The 15,026-nt window shown below is 35.9% G+C and overlaps 1 protein-coding gene across 1 annotated transcript in view; it reads left to right on the top strand.

The window, feature by feature from the left end:
- The window catches only part of CFAP47 (cilia and flagella associated protein 47), a 507,416-nt gene that overhangs the window by 230,880 nt on the left and 261,510 nt on the right, over positions 1-15,026 (top strand). Inside the window, exons 37-38 of the mRNA XM_040265344.1 lie at positions 2,771-2,886; positions 14,018-14,168. Coding sequence (XP_040121278.1) covers positions 2,771-2,886; positions 14,018-14,168 — 267 coding nt within the window. The remainder of the gene's footprint in view (positions 1-2,770; positions 2,887-14,017; positions 14,169-15,026) is intronic.

Raw genomic sequence — 15,026 nt, 5'->3', positions numbered from 1 at the left:
AATAATATTCTCACTTTAAGCTTATAGGTGAGATTGCACATAGAGCTTTTATTTTTCAGAAATGTAAGGAACATCTTTTGAAGGAAACAATAAAAATTGAATAAAAATGCAAAATGGAACATCAATTACAACAAACTTTGATTCTAAATTTCATTCAAGAAAATCACTGATTTGGAAATTGCTGAGAATCTATGGTGTAGTTTGCCAATATGCATCAACACTATAAATGTCAGTGCCTAAGTAGTGAAATGTCATTGTTGTCAACTTTTTTGACCTCCCAGTATAAAGAAAAATCTCAAGAAATGGCTACTATAATTGAAAAAGTATATTTTGTAGCTATGTGTCACAAATAGAATACTGGGACCATGAAACAATACAATGATCAGTCAAAAAATGTCAAGTTCAGTGATTTTCTGAGATACTTTTTAAAAGTAATTGAACTATTTCTTTTTTCTTTCTAAAACAAAATTTACACAGGAACACAATAGTTAAATAATGGCTATCATTGCAAAAGGAGAATTGAGGGTCCAAAGCTTGGCTTCTTTCTTAGACCAGCTTTTTCTTCTCCCTACCACTCACATGAACTCCACATGAAATTTTGGAGTTGGGTGGAATAATCTGACCACAGATGAGCCCAGTGCTTTTGCATCATTTATTTACTTAGTTATTTTTCTATAAATGTATTTATATACACATGTTTATATGTGTATACATGTGTGCATGTCATATATGTGATATATATATGTGATTATTATATTATATATATGTTGTATCAGTTCAGTTCAGTCACTCAGCCATGTCCAACTCTTTGCGACCCATGGACTGCAGCACACCAGGCCTCCCTGTCCATCACAAACATGTCCATTGAGTCGGTGATGCCATCCAACCATCTCATCCTCTATCGTCCCCTTCTCCTCCCACCTTCAATCTTTCCCAGCATCGGGTCTTTTCAGATGAGTCATTTCTTCCCATCAGGTGGCCAAAATATTGGAGTTTCAGCTTCAGCATCAGTCCTTCTAATGAATATTCAGGACTGATTCCCTTTAGGATGGACTGGTTAGATCTCATGCAGTGCAAGGGACTCTCAAGAGTCTTCTCCAACACCACAGTTCAAAAGCATCTTTATAGTCCAACTCTCACATCCATACATGACCACTGGAAAAACTAAAGCTTTGACTAGATGGACCTTTGTTAACAAAGTAATGTCTCTGCTTTTTAATATGTTGTCTAGGTTGGTCATAACTTTCCTTCCAAGGAGCTAGCGTCTTTTAATTTCATGGTTGCAGTCACCATCTGCAGTGATTTTGGAGCCCCTAAATAATAAAGTCTGTCACTGTTTCCATTGTTTCCCCATCTATTTGCCATGAAGTAATGGGACCACATGCCATGATCTTAGTTTTCTGAATGTTGAGTCTTAAGCCAACTTTTCACTCTCCACTTTTACTTTCATGAAGAGGATTTTTAGTTCCTCTTCACTTTCTGCCATAAGGGTGGTGTCATCTGCATATCTGAGGTTATTGGTATTTCTCCCGGCAATCTTGATTCCAGCTTGTGCTTCTTCCAGCCCAGCGTTTCTCAGGATGTGCTCTGCATAGAAGTTCAATAAGCAGGGTGACATAATGAGAATGAGTAGCTACCTTAAGATCTCAGGGCTGATTATCTAAGTTCCAGGACTATAAACCAATAATAGTTCATAGTGAATCTACTATTATTTTCAACATTTCCTTCCAGAAAATGGAAATTAGCTCCCTGTGACTTAAAATCACTAGATCTGTTAATTAAAACTTTAAATGCACACATACGTATGTACAAAAATAGGACACTAGAGTAGTCTTGCCTCCATTGTTACTGAGATCCATAAGCAGGTTATCAACATGAAAGCCCCAAATTTAGGGGTAAACTGAGGGTAGAAACTCAACATGTTTGTCCTGCTGGTTACGAAAGTTCATATTGAGATATAAAAGTAGTTAATTTTATCTTTCAACAGATGTCTGCCATATTCTATCTCTGACTATGTTCCTGAACTATGACTATAGCTCCTTACCATAGTTCCTGCCTAAGTGCCATTGCCCTTTCCTTACTCTAATTTGGCCAACCATCCACCTCTCTCAGATATTTTCTCTCCTCTGGGTCTATACTTTCCATAACTTTGTGTCTTTCTAATGTGCATATTTTAAAATCCCCATTGTATTTTGCATACTTATATACTCACATTTCTTATGAAATGCTCTCTAAAAATGAGGTAGCTCATTCTCAAATATTCTCCATATCTTGACATCAGGAAGGAAGGGGAAGCCAACCCCTGACTCTACTACCACTTCTAGATGAGGCCACCATTGTTTTCAGGCTGGACTTCTGATTCCACTCCTTATAACACTTTCCACACTGAGCAGCCAGAGTAACCTTTTTGTAAATTGGAATCTGTTTAAAATTCTTTAAAGGTTTCCCTTTGCAGTGAGATTAAAATCCAAGTTGCTAACTTTGGATTTCAAATCTTTGATGATCAGGTGTTTTTACATCTGTCATTTCCTTGTCTGATAGCGTCTTCTCTTTGCCTACTTCTGAAGAAAAGAAACACACACACACACTCACACACACACACAAACACACACACACACTTTTTAAATATAAACTGCTTTCTTCCAGCTACTATACTTGGGTAAGTATTTTCATGATAAAAATATATGATTCTCTTTGATAAAAATAAGAAATGTTCAGTTGTATATCTTTAAAATTCATGATCTCATTTATACTCTCTTCTTTAACATAGATTCAGCTGAAAAATCCAAGCTTGAAAAGCTTAGTTTATAGTGCTACAATTGTCGGAAGAGATGCCAGTGACTTCTCCCTCTCCCAAGCAGGGAACACTGTGACAATTTCTGCAAAGTAAGTGTGTTGTTGTTTTTTTCTTTTAATTTTGCTTCATTGAATACATCAACCCTAGAGATTTAATGTGCATTATAATTACAAAATAATGGCCTGGATTTATTTTTAATAGCTATGTATATGTAATGAAAAGATCACCATTGCTGATATAGATAAATTATTTATATGTTAGTGAGATTTCTCAACAATTTCATGAAAACAATTCTAACAATATAAAGGAGCTGCTTTTTATGTATGTGTTTATTTTAGTTTATTTTGCATGCATATGGTCCATAGAAAATAACTCTTTTAAGTTCTTTATGTACTACAATTCTGTTTCCTGTAGGAAACTGGAACCAGTGTGTGCTATATATATATATTTAGTTGTTTCTAATTATAGAAGCACTATATGCTCATTGTAAAAAAAATTAGAAGCTATGAAAATAGGAAGAAAAATAAAAGTAAAAGCTAGTAATTTTACCTCAAAGATACCCCCAGTGTTGTCATTTTTCTCTATCCCTTTATAATCATTGCATATCAATGTTTGTTGTATACATGCATACATACACTCTCCCACATTGTGGTGATAGTCTGAAAAGTCTAATTTTTACTTGATTCTATTCACATGATACTTGTTTAATGTTTCTACTACTAGTCCATTCCCCAAAATAAGGAACAAATGAAACCCTCAGAGAATAGTCTTAAATTAAATGAGCATAATATGTGACTCCTCTTGGATCAACAAATCCTAATTCATATGCCAATAAGTGTTAATGATGGCAGATACTCTTATTATATTAATATAATACTAGGATGATGTGAGAATAGCTGTATCAGTATCACAAGGGTTGACAAATATAATAACCACTAATGGACTTTAACCAGTCTTGAATTTTAGTCATTGCCTTTGTATTCAATTGTTTTTTTCCTTGTGCAAAACAATAGATCATAACTACCAATTATCCTTTTGGTTATCTTTCTGATTTTTGAACTATATATTAACCTGAATTACTTTTCATATTATAGTCTTTATTCTAATGTGTTAAACACAGAAATAATTGGAAGGGGGAGCCAGTTTTAATTGTATTAAAATGCAAAGAAATCCAGTGGCTATACTGCCCTTGGCTGATGTCATTAGCCACTGTTAGTTTTCTTCAGTTGCTGCTCCATGCTAAGGAGTATATAATTTATAAAATATGACTATTCATCATTGGGAATACATCCAAATTGAATTAAATATGAGAAAAACATTTCTTCACTTATCTGTATCTATATTATAAATCAAATCCCAGAATAAAGCTCCTTGTAAAAACATCCCAGTCATCTTCCAAATTATACTTCTTATATATCTGTTATAAAACACAGTGTTAGTAATAGTAGTTCTTTTGAACATTGTCAGAGTACCATTGTCTTCCCTCAGTACTTTGATCGTTGAGATCTATTCTCTGCTCTTCAAATAGGATGCTAATAAGTGAGCGGTGGTAGTGGTTTAGTCTCTTAGTCATATTCGACTCTTGCAACCCCATTGACTGTAGCCCACCAGGCTCCTCTGTCCATGGGATTCTCCAGGCAAGAATAATGGAGTGGGTTGTGATTCCATTCTTCAAATAAGTGAATAATAAGTAATAATAAGTGAAAAGAATTAAGGTCCCCACCCTACCCCACCCTTTGTTCTTTCATAAACCTAATAGCCTGTTCCAGTGTTTCAAAGCTCTCATTATGTGAAAATTCTTTCTAACAACCACACTAGACCTATGATGTTTTAGGTTAAGACCATTTTTTTTGGCTGTGCTCTACAGCTTACAGTATCCTCATTCCCTGACAAGGGATCAAACTTAGGTCACAACAGTGAAATCACCACTGAACTGCTATGGAATTCCCAAGACCATATGTGTTGTTAGTTTAATTAGCATTTATAGTTTTCATATAAATATGAATATAAATATGAAGTCTGTATGCTTCCATTGCTGAAAATTTGTTAAACAGAAAATTATTTTAAAAATTACCTAGAATTCCATCTGATAAATGCATTTATTAGTTGATTTCTTTCTTGTATTTTTATATGAACATTATAGCATATACATAATTAAATATTTATACAATAAATATATTATAAATGCAAATGTTAAAGTACTTAATATCTGTTAAATATTTGCTATGTACAAAATCTATAAAATATACACTTTTAGTACCTTTTCATATCTAACCATCCTGGCTACCGTATTAGTCTCCTCCTTTTACAAAAGAAGACACTGGGCATAGAGACATTAAATTACTTACCCAATTTTCCCTGTTCTTAAATTGTGAAATAGGGATTAAAAACCAGCCAATCTAAACCCAGAGTTAAGACTCCTTTTAACTGACACCTGTACATACTGTGTGTGTGTTTGTGTATATCATATTCATACAAAGCCCTTGGCATTCAAAGAAAATATAGCATTAACTGTTTGTAAGAGATCCTATAGATCCATAACATATAATTGCATCAATATTTTGACCATATCTGACATGTACATATATTCTTGTTGTTAATTTCTTTATCTTTTTAAATCAAAATTTAACTTCCACCTGCTTTAGCAATTCAACTATGCAGGGAAGTTTAACGTGCAAAGAAGTCCTTCTTGCCTGATATTCCCATCTCTAGAGATGCACTTCTTGAGTGCATACTTTTAACTCTTTCAGCTATGTCTAATTTTAATTCTTCCAATGGTTATCTCCATAAATATAAATAATCTGTATATCCTGCCAATATTTTTATTTTATCCACCTCAGAAATAGTGTCTTGACATATGGCATAATATTGACATAATATTTGATGATGTTGCTTACTTACCCCTCTAGATGTATCACCCTCCCACTAAACATCACTATTTTTATCTTTTATTCATTACTGTTCCAAGAGTAAAAATGTGTTTTGTAAATATTTTCTTTGTATACTATCAGTAAGTATCTTTTGACTCTGTTTTAGTTGAGAAAAATTAATAAAGTCTAAAAAAATATGTAAAACCTTTCTTTCAAGTGTATCGCATTCTAGAGCACGTTGCCTTTTGTTCTTATTTGGGCTGATTGCTTTCCAGACATACTGAAAAGCTGTCAGTATTGAACACTCTATATTTCTCTTTGAATAGAAACTAATATATTTCTCTTTCTTAGTGTATTCACTTCTTTACTAAAAAAAACTTCCTTCATGAAACCGTCTAATAAAAAGTATAGGAGAGGTAAATTTGCCAAAATTTTGAATTTTAAGCATGTTTTTTTTACTACCCTTGCACTTGATTTAAATTTTGCATCATGTGTTTTTCTAAGATAAAAGAGTTTTTCCTTATAGGTTGAGATCATTGTTCCACTTGCCTCATAGTATTCAGTTTTTGTGATACTGTAATTTCTACTGTAATTCTGCTTTCCCACACCCCTGGACATTTTTAGGATCTTCCACTGTGTTCTGATACTGTTCCAGAATGAATCAAAAAGGATCTTTTATTCACTGACTGGGAGCACAGTGAGTCCTTTCATTATGAGGGTTTTTTTTTTTTTTAATAAGTTTTGGAAAATTCCCTTAAATTACTTTTCATCATTTTCTCTTCTCCATTTTCTCTGTTCTCATTTTCCAGCCTTTGGTTGTTGGATGCTGTTAACTAGATTCTCTATGTATCCTATCTCATTACTCATTTTTCAGCTCAGTGTTTTTTCTCTCTTGATCAACATGCCTTCATTTTTAACTGTTTCCTTTAGGAGATAGACAAATAGGTAGATAGATAGATAATTCCATATATATATATATATATATGTAAGAATACTTTGTTTTTCATTGGGTATCTATTTCATAGCATCCCATTGTTAAATTGGAGTTACCATATCTTCATAAATGTCTCTGACTTTTACATTCTGACTTTTATATTCTCATCTATTACCTATATTATTTTTATTCTCTTTGAGGTCATTTGGTATGATTTTTCATCTTGGTCTCAGTGTTTCATGTTGAAGGATTTATTAAAATGACTTGTGATACTTGTTTATTCATTTATTTGTAATAATATGGCAATAGAAAAGTAAACTGTGATTCTGTATATGAACAGGTTTGTCAATTGGCCAACTTCATTTTAGGGACATTTTGGTTTTATGTCCAGTTGCCTGACATCATACACTGACCTTCGGAAGAGTAGGGTTGTCTGAAACTCATTTTGCCCTCCATTTACATAGGTATTTCTGGAAATGGCTTCTCCAGGAGTCTATAGGCAGCTTTGTTTCTTTTATTAGCCTCTATGCAGATTCTCGTAGATGGTTTCCTTCAACTAGTAGCTTAAAAAACAAATCTTTATTTTAATCTTAATGAGATTTATCTTAGAGAGAGACAGTGAATCTGAGTTTCAGATGCCAGTGTGGCCTAGAACCCTTTTATCATGTCATTTGACAATTAAATACTGGGCTTAAATAGTGAAACATACAGATTTTATATCAAGCTTCATTTTTCTTATTTGGAAAATGGAGATCAGAATATTTGCCTATAGTGTTCAGTAATAAATGTAGTTATATAGGGACAGCACCTAGTACTGTAACTGGGACTTATAGGAAGCAGTCAGTAAGTATTTGCATCCCTCCTCTAAATTTGAAGTACTATGATTCATAGATGAAAATATATCAAAACTACTCACAAAGGTTTATAATCTGGCAGAGTGTCACACAAGCAAATACATAAGAAGGATGTAATTTGATAGTTGTTTTATTTATCCTGTGTATATAAAGCGAGAGGAAAATGGGGGAAAATGAAGCACCTCCGTGTTCTTAGGAAGGATTCCCAGAAAATGTAATGCTTAATTCTGAATGTATATGAAAACCAGATATTCACTTCTGCAGGTGCATTTCAGTTTGTAGGTTTCAATGCCATTTTTAGGTGTTTTTAAAAATAACTTTTTAGCTAGACTAATTTCAAAGCTTTGGTTTTTACACAGAGGATTCAGAAAATATTTTATTTAAAAAATCTGTACGTTTATCTTATCATATATAATTATCTATGTTGCACCACATCCTATCTTAGAATCTGTCTAAATCATGATTAATAATAGTTTTTTTCTGCCAGTTGTGAATTTAAATTCCCTGAGATATGATTTATATAGAAAAGATTAAATGGCTGTACCAGCTTATAAGCAAATATTTTTGCATCTAACCTGATGACTTTATCTAGCTATAATCATAGAGTGACTGTCATAAAAGTGAAAGTATACTTTTAGAAAACCATTCTGTTTCTTTTTTCCTCATTATTCTCATTGAGCCATCTGGGCACTGACATTGATGTGTCATATATTTATTCCCCATCTCTTCCAAAAGTCAAGTTGAAGTAGTTGATGAGGTACATGTAATATCAAGGAGACTTTTTTTTTATGAGGGGTAGGGCCATTGGAAGAAAAAGAAAAGAAATGGTAAGACAATTAAGATAAAGTCCATAATTATGATACACATGTCTGGAGACCTAAGACATATACCTGAAGTGGACAACCAACTTGATTCTGAACTTTCTAACACACGTAGGAAGGCCCTGGTCATTTACATGCTTAAATCTGTCTACAAACTTTATAAAAGGAATATCTATACTCAAGAGAAGCTCAAAATCTTGATGGTTCTAAAACCAGCCGTGGGCTTCACAAAAAGGATACTATATTTTTAAATGTTTCATAAAAGGTAAGTATAGTTTCATAAATTTATTTACTAAGTGCATGTTCTTTAGATTCTTTCTATTTATTTATTTTTGACTGTGCTGGGTCTTTGTTGCAGTGCCTGAGCTTTCTCTACTGGTGAGCAGGAGCTACTCTCTAAGTTGTGGTGCACAGGCTTCTCATTGTGGTGGCCTCTTTTATTGAGGAGCACAGGCTCTAGGGCACATGGGCTTAGTAGTTGCAGCATGCACACAGAGTTGCTCTATGGCATGTACAGTCTTAGTTCCCTGACCGGGGATTGAGCCTGCATTCCCTGCATTGCAAGGCGGATTCTTATCCACTGGACCACCATGGAAGTCCCATAGATTATGGTCATTCTTGAACTCCTTTTTTCATCATCTTCCACAGAGAGCCAATCCATTACCTAGCCTTACTGATTTTACACAGTATATCTTAAATTTGGCATCCTTCCCTTTATCTACCTCTTTCAAGCTAATCTAATGTACCTTTAAAAAGTTGAAAGGTTGAATGGTTCTATGAAGACCTACCAGACCTTTTAGAACTAACACCCAAAAAAGAAGTCCTTTTCATTAGAGGGGACTGGAATGCAAAAATAGGAAGTCAAGAAACACCTGTAATAACAGGTAAATTTAGCTTTGGAGTACAGAATGCAGCAGGGCAAAGGCTAATAGAGTTTTGCCAAGAGAATGAATGCACTGGTCAGAGCAACACCCTCTTCCAACAACACAAGAGAAGACTCTATATACATAGACATCACCAGATGGCTAACACTGAAATCAGATTGATTATATTCTTTGAAGCCAAAGATGGAGAAGGTCTATACAGTTAGCAAAAACAAGATAGGGAGCTGACTGTGGCTCAGATCATGAACTCCTTATTGCCAAATTCAGACTTAAATTGAAGAAAGTAGGGAAAACCACTAGACCATTCAGGAATGACCTAAATCAAATCCCTAATGATTAAACAGTAGAAGTGAGAAATAGATTTAAGGGACTGGATCTGATAGAGTGCCTGATGAACTATGGACGGAGGTTCGTGACATTGTACAGGAGACAGGGACCATCCCCAAGAGAAAGAAATGCAAAAAAGAAAAATGGCTGTCTGAAGAGGCCTTACAAATAACTTTGAAAGGAAGAGAAGCAAAAAGCAAAGGAGAAAAGGGAAGATATACCCATTTGAATGCAGAGTTCCAAAGAATAACAGGGAGAGATAAGAAAGCCTTCCTCAGTGATCAATGCAAAGAAACAGAGGAAAACAACAGAATGGGAAAGACTAGAGATCTCTTCAAGAAAATTAGAGATACCAAGGGAACATTTCATGCAAAGATGGGCTCAATAAAGGACAGAAATGGTCTGGACCTAACAGAAGCAGAAGATATTAAGAAGAGGTGGCAAGAATACACAGAAGAACTGTACAAAAAAGATCTTCACCACCCAGATGATCATGATGGTGTGATCACTCACCTAGAGCCAGACATCCTGGAATGTGAAGTCAAGTGGGCCTTAGAAAGCATCACTACAAACAAAGCTAGTGGAGGTGATGGAATTCCAGTTGAGCTATTTCAAATCCTAAAAGATGATGCTGTGAAAGTGCTGCACTCAATATGTTAGCAAATTTGGAAAACTCAGCAGTGGCTAGAGGACTGGAAAAGGTCAGTTTTCACTCCAATCCCTGAGAAAGGCCATGCCAAAGAATGCTCAAACTACCGCACAGTTGCACTCATCTCACACGCTAGTAAAGTAACGCTCAAAATTCTGCAAGTCAGCCTTCAGCAATACATGAACTTGAACTTCCAGATGTTCAAGCTGGTTTTAGAAAAGGCAAAGGAACCAGAGATCAAATTGCCAACATCCACTGAATCATCGAAAATGCAAGAGAGTTCCAGAAAAACATCTATTTCTGCTTTATTGACTATGCCAAAGCCTTTGACTGTGTGGATCACAATAAACTGTGGAAAATTCTGAAAGAGATGGGAATAGCAGACCACCTGACCTGCCTCTTGAGAAATCTGTATGCAGGCCAGGAAGCAACAGTTAGAACGGGACATGGAAGAACAGAGTGGTTCCAAATAGGAAAATGATTATGTCAATGCTGTATATTGTCACCCTGCTTATTTAACTTATATGCAGAGTACATCATGAGAAACGCTGGGCTGGAAGAAGAACAAGTGGAATCAAGAATGCTGGGAGAAATATCAATAACTTGAGATATGCAGATGACACCACCCTTATGGCAGAAAGCGAAGAACTAAAGAGCTTCTTGATGAAAGTGAAAGAGGAGGGTGAAAAAGTTGGCTTAAAGCTCAACTTTCAGAAACCTAAAATCATGGCTTCGGTCCCATCACTTCATGGCAAATAAATGGGGAAACAGTGGAAATAGTGTCAGACTTTATTTTTTGGGGCTCCAAAATCACTGCAGATGGTGATTGCAGCCATGAAATTAAAAGATGCTTACTCCTTGGAAGGAAAGTTATGACCAACCTAGACAGCATACATATTAGAAAGCAGAGACATTACTTTGCCAACAAAGGTCTGTGAGTTGGACTATAAAGAAAGCTGAGCACGGAAGAATTGATGCTTTTGAACTGTGGTGTTGGAGAAGACTCTTGAGCATCCCTTGGACTGCGAGGAGATCCCACCAGTCAATCCCTAAGAAGATCAGTTCTGGGTGTTCTTTGGAAGGACTGATGTTCAAGCTGAAACTCCAATACTTTGGCCACCTGATGTGAAGAGCTGACTCATTTGAAAAGACCCTGATGCTGGGAAATATTGAGGGCAGGAGGAGAAGGAGACGACAGAGGATGAGATGGTTGGATGGCATCACCAATTCAATGGACATGAGTTTGGGTAAACTCCAGGAGTTGGTGATGGACAGGGAGGCCTGGCGTGCTGTGGTTCATGGGGTCACAAAGAATCAGACACAACTGAGCAGTTGAACTGAAATGATCACCTTTAAAGTAGCCTGCTACAGTTGATTCCTAAAAGGATTCTCTGCAGTCCATCCTTTATATTAGACTAGCAATAATGTTTTTAATGTAAATTTGGTCATGTTACTCTTTGGCTTAAAATATTCTAATAGCTTCCTCACCATTATATTGACCGAATATCTCAACATAGGCCATGTGGCCTTTCATGGCTGGCTCTTAACCACATCTTATATCACTAACACCTTTGCTCTCTAAGCTTCAACACCACTGGCCTTTGATAGATTATTTAAAATCATCAGAACTCCTCATACTAGAGTGCTTGGATGCCTTCTTTCATCCCATGCAAATCCTACCTAACTCATTGTCATCCTCCATATCCTACCTAACATATCACTTCCTCTGACCCTTCAGACTGTATCACGCTCTATTATATGCCCTTATATCACTTCATAGCACATACATAGTTTGTTTTCACATTTATTTTATGATGATGTAATTAATGTCTGCCATGTCATATAAAATGAAAGATCCAGGAGTTCAGGAATAGTGTGTTTTTTTTTTCCTCTAATTATCCCCCAAACCTAAAACAAAGTCTGAAACATTATAAATTTTAATTGAATATATGGCTTTACCTAGTAATGAATTTTTGAATATCTACAAAAATCCTAAACCACAGGTATCCTAACACAGAGTTTGAAAAACACCCAGAAAAAGATGTCAAGGTCAAATATTCTCTTTTCAGTTAAATTTAAGTACATGAGCTTTTTAGTAGTCATGAAAATGTCATGAATATGTTATGAAAATGTCCTTTTGCAGTAGTTGAGATTAGTGATATTATATCTGAATAAAATTTTCCCATTCCTGCTAGTTCTGAGTTGTAATTTTCCCTAAAAATCAATTTTGAGAATATTTTAATTGATTTTGAAAGTCCTCCATTCACTTTACTCTATGCTGCACCCTAAGCTTGCATATTCAAAAGAGATTCTTCAAAGATTCTTGGGAAGTTAAGCCATAGTTTAATGCTGAGAGAAGCTATTGCCATTTCTGTTCCCAACTGTGTGTATCCTAAGGGAAAATGACAGGTCATAGTTTGTGCAAAGAATAACTGTGATATGATGTATAGTGCTGCTGTTGCTGCTGCTGCTAAGTCGCTTCAGTCATGTCTGACTGTGCGACCCCACAGATGGCAGCCCACCAGGCTCCCCCGTCCCTGGGATTCTCCAGGCAAGAACGCTGGAGTGGCTTGCCATTTGCTTCTCCAATGCATGAAAGTGAAAGTGAAGTCGCTCAGTCATGTCCGACTTAGCGACCCCATGGACTGCAGCCCACAAGGCTCCTCCATCCATGGGGTTTTCCAGGCAAGAGTACTGGAGTTGGGTGCCATTGCCTTCTCCATGTATAGTGCTAACTATGCTAAAAGTCAGAGAAAAAGCAAAGATAAAAGTCTCCAAGGTTTACCACCTACAGCTATGGAAAAGTAAGGCGGAAAGATTCAGCCAATAAAGAAACATTGAGCCCATTTTTCATTCGGAGAGCTCATTACTTACATAAACAATGAAAGCAAAAGTTACCAGAGGGGCAGATCTCCATGCCCCTTATGCAGAGTGGTGCCAAAACAAAAGGGGCCAGAAGACTGCACCATGCATGGGAGGACACCTGTTGCTGACAGTCAGTTTCATGCTGCAGTTAAGCAGTTTTCTAGCCTATAACTCTGTGCTGGAGGGGGCTACGCGGAGTCAGTGGCAAACTGTCTGCTGACAGCCTCTCAGGGAAGATAGAGAGGCAAATGAGAAATGTTCTTGTTGCAGTTTTTCCTGAAACTCCATGCTCTCATGTTATGGGAGGATCACAGAACTTTCTGGCAACACTTACAGCCACTGCAGTTAAACTTTGCATTTGTGTGGCCTGTGTGATTATGCAAGATTGCCAGGGTGCCATGGCTTAGTCATTCCCCTAAAAACTGGGAAATAAAGTTTCCAAGTCTGTAGATTCTTTAACTGTTTTACAGTGGTTTAAACTAGAAAGTTGAAGATTAAAGGAGATACATGTTTTCTTTATTGTTTCCTTTAATTTTGTCTTTCAAATAAAAGTCATGCTACTTATATGCTGTTATTTTGATTTGAGGTTTGAATTTTATTTTCAACCACAGTTTGAAGTATTTTTTTTGAACTTGTCTTTCTCATTTTTCCTCCATGTAATCAAAAGTCATTGATGTAACTAAGAATGTGCCTAACCAGTAGTCCAGAATGTCCTATAAAATTCACATAAAAATGCATACATGATTTCCTGTGGCTAACTCCTAGAAAATCAAATACTCGGTAGATTATATATGCATTTGGAAGTTAACCTTAGGTTTTACAGACTGGATCAATATGTTTTGACTAACAGCAATAACTAGATTATAGGCTTTCTAAAACTTGCAACAATCTTTAATTTTACTGTAGAAGTGAGTATTCTGCACAGTGTGTGTACTAGGTATATGATCTTCACTGGATAGATGCTTGTTGTCTTTTTTCATTACAGTAGTGTTTTTTTTTTTCCTTTTGTTAAATAGAAACCAAATTACTATCACTCTGAAATTTACCAGTCGCTTCCTCCATCCTGCTGAAGCTTCACTGCTATTAATTTCAAGACCTAAGAATGGAATAGGAGGTACTATGATGACTTTTGCTCTCAAGGGTGAAGTCCTCAATTTCAAAACCATCGTAAGTAAATCTTACCTCTTTTATGATATATATTTTTTGCTTCTCTTCTCAAGCCATGGAGTGTTTCAAGTACAGCTGTTCTTCCAAGTTTTATCTCCTGGCAGCTCTTGTTCTTTGAGATCATATGCATATGCAGACACAGATGTGTACTTACTTACATTTGTGCAGTTTTTGGTTTCTGTATCTCTGATATTTTTGCTTTGATACTCTTTCTTTGGAAATAAGTCTCAATTTTATAATAGAAGTTGAAAGGACTTGTACTTTAAAATTTTGGTTTTGTTTATTAATTTTGTATGCAATGTTTAAACATTACTTTCAATTTACAGTTATTACAAAATATTGGTTATATTCCCTTTGTTGTACAATGCATCCCTGGACCTATCTTACACCCACGAGTTTGTACCTCCCACCCCTACATTGCCCTCCCCACTGTCATCACTGTCATCACTGGTAACCATTAATTTGTGCTCTGTATCTGTGAGGCTGTTTCCTTTTTTTATTATTATTATATTCACTAGTTTGTTACATTTTTTAGATCTTACATATAAGTGATATCATGCAGTATTTGTCTCTTTCTGACTTATTTCACTTAGCATAATGCCCCTAATGCCTTACCATAATACATCCTGCCGCTGCTAAGTTGCTTCAGTTGTGTCCAACTCTTTGCAAACATATGGACCGTAGCCTGCCAGGTCCTCTTTCCATGGGATTCTCTAGGCAAGAATATTGGAGCGGTTGCCATGCCCTCCTCCAGGGGATCTTCCCTACCCAAGGATCAGACTTGCATCTCTTGTATCTTCTGCATTGGCAATTGGGTTCATTACCACTAGCACCACCTGCAAAGCCCAAGTACATCCA

This window comes from Oryx dammah, unplaced genomic scaffold, assembly GCF_014754425.2.
Source record: "Oryx dammah isolate SB20612 unplaced genomic scaffold, SCBI_Odam_1.1 HiC_scaffold_23, whole genome shotgun sequence".
NCBI classification, from domain to species: domain Eukaryota; kingdom Metazoa; phylum Chordata; class Mammalia; order Artiodactyla; family Bovidae; genus Oryx; species Oryx dammah.
The sequence above is the reverse complement of the archived record's forward strand: the minus strand, read 5'-3'. Positions and strand labels throughout refer to the sequence as shown.